The following is a 2,615-nucleotide window of genomic DNA, read 5'->3' on the forward strand; positions in this document are numbered from 1 at the left end:
CGTTTCGTAGAAAAAGAGCTAGGGAACTCATTAGCATAACTCATTAGCATATGCCACACCCCCTGACATCACCGGAAGTGTGTCATAAGGCCACACCCCCTGACATCACCGGAAGTGTGTCATAAGGCCACACCCCCTGACATCACCGGAAGTGTGCCATAAGGCCACACCCCCTGACATCACCGGAAGTGTGTCATAAGGCCACACACCCCGCCCACAACGGTCCCGGCCGCCGCCCCCGGCCTTGCAGCTCCACTGCCGAACCCCATGAGGGGCCCGGCCGTGGACCTGCAAGGCCGGCGGGAGTGCAAGGAAGCCCCGCGAAGGCCCTCCCTGGCCCCAGGCAGGCAGGGGGGGGGAGCGGGCCTCCTCCTGGCTGAATGAGGTCCAGAAGCGGGGCGGCCGGAAGCGGGGGGTGGGGCTTCGTCATGTGCCCCGCCCCCTGTACCTCACCCGGGGGAATTGCGATTCCCCACGATCCCCCCCGAAATGACCCCTGTACCTCACCCGGGGGAATTGCGATTCCCCACGATCCCCCCCGAAATGACCCCTGCCTAAAACCCCTCTGGGGTGGCCGTAAATCATCTGTGACTTGACAGTTCTTTCCACCCCCACCCCCACCAAGACTTGAGCAGTGGGATCAAGCAGTACGGCAGAAGCAAAATTTCACATGCGGCTTCCAGTATTCAACAAATGAGAAATCAGTGCATTTCTTGGACTTCGACAAGCCATTTGACTTTCCATTGCCAAACTTGCAGCCACGAATCTTGTAGACTGTTCTTGGGGGTTCCTGGAAGTGACCAGATGCATTCTGGGTTATTTGTGAGACGCTGGTGTAATCAACTGATCTAGCCACTTCACTGACTGGTTAACTGGAACTGAACTCCCCCAGAACAAATCCTTGTGGGAAAAGAATTGCTTTGCTATCGATTACCGATCAGTGGCATCCCAGGGTTCCCCTTGGCCACCCAGTCCACAGTAGCACCCATAAGAAGTATACTCTGGGAATGCGCTTTTTCCAGTTGCTGTTTTAATCATTTGTCCAAATTCCAGGAGGCTCCCTTGGGCCACAAGAACACCTGCAAAACAATTATGGAGGGAGTTAACTGGAGAATGTGTTAGAAAGGAAGGGGTTTTGTTTCATTTCCTATACTCATAAATTTGGTTCTCCATGGATGTTGAGGTTCCCTGTAAATAACCTCAATGGAGACTTTTAGCATACTTGAAATTTGGCCTCATGGCTTCCTGATCAGTGAGCAGAGAGGGCTTTTAAAAGATTTTGACAATCACAGGTAGAAAGGATTTTATAGACTTTGTGTTCACAGCAGGGTAATTTTTCAGCAACACAAAATGACTCTCGTGTGGATCCCACCAGAGAAGGAAAAAGAACACAGAAATGCACCAGATTCCTAACAATTTTGTTCTTTCATGAATGCTATGAATTCAGTATTCAGATGGAATCACACTCACTTTGGGCACCTTGTGAGTACTTTGGGGACATTTCCCAGTTCTTGACTGAATATCCTCTGCCCCTGTAAAATGGCCCTATAATTTTTAAAATTAATTGCTTTTTAAAAGCCTGTATTTAAATCTTCCTCCTTTTGCATGAAGAGCAGAGAACACAGTGACATCAGCACCTGCAACTGGCTGTTCCACATATGTCCTGGCATAACTGTGTCCAATACAAATGGATCCGGGTCTGAAAAGGGGGGTTGGCTATTCCTCCTCCCTATCAGATGTTTATGGACCACTGTCAGGTTCTACCCATCTATGGGCCAGTCGGCTTTGTTGGTACTTACTGCAGGCCAGAAGCACGATCACTCCCAAAAGGATCTTCATGTCCCTCCAATGAGGACCTGGAAGAAGGACAACATTAGGGAGGAACAGTGCCGAGACTGGATGACAGTCAACATAAAATCCTTTGGATCTATCTATATCTATCTATCTATCTATTATATATATCTATCTATCTATATCTATCTATCTATCTATATCTATCTATCATCTATCTATCTATCATCTATCTATCATCTATCTATCTATCTATCATCTATCTATCTATCTATCTATCGTCTGTCGTCTATCTATCATTTATCATCTATCTATCATCTATCTATCATCATCAATCTATTTATCTATCATCTATCTATTTATCTATCATCTATCTATTTATCTATCATCTATCTATCTATCTATAATCTATCTATCTATCAATCTATCTATCTATCAATCTATCAATCTATCTATCTATCTATATCATCTATATCATCTATATCATCTATCTATCTATCATCTGTCTGTCTGTCTCTCTGTCCATCCGTCTGTCCGTACACACACACACACACACACACATCCAAAATTGTTTGACTCTGTACTTCAGTCATTGTTCAATGAATAATTAACCAATTAACTTCTGACCAAACAACATGCAACAGTCATGAGTAGTTTCTCCCCTCCCCCCATTCCTGATTTGTTTTATGATAACATGGTTGCAATTTGAGCTTTATTTAAGAATATGAAATTTTAAATGTTTGATTTCTTGTATTGCGTTGTTATTAACCGTAATTTTTTTTATAGTTGCGTTGTTGGGATTTCAGGAGAGAAGAAGCGGTTGG

At 44.9% G+C, this 2,615-nt stretch overlaps 1 protein-coding gene across 1 annotated transcript in view; it reads right to left on the bottom strand.

The window, feature by feature from the left end:
* LOC107112957 (basic phospholipase A2 DsM-S1-like) overlaps positions 1-1,856 on the bottom strand; it is a gene marked incomplete at its 5' end in the record, with an annotated part of 6,635 nt that extends 4,779 nt beyond the window's left edge. Inside the window, 3 exons of the mRNA XM_015414165.1 lie at positions 753-790; positions 935-1,079; positions 1,800-1,856. Of these exons, the coding sequence (XP_015269651.1) occupies positions 753-790; positions 935-1,079; positions 1,800-1,856 (240 nt within the window). The remainder of the gene's footprint in view (positions 1-752; positions 791-934; positions 1,080-1,799) is intronic.
* Positions 1,857-2,615: the final 759 nt, after the last annotated feature.

Source organism: Gekko japonicus, unplaced genomic scaffold (assembly GCF_001447785.1).
Source record: "Gekko japonicus isolate JY-2015 unplaced genomic scaffold, Gekko_japonicus_V1.1 scaffold7059, whole genome shotgun sequence".
NCBI classification, from domain to species: Eukaryota; Metazoa; Chordata; class Lepidosauria; order Squamata; family Gekkonidae; genus Gekko; species Gekko japonicus.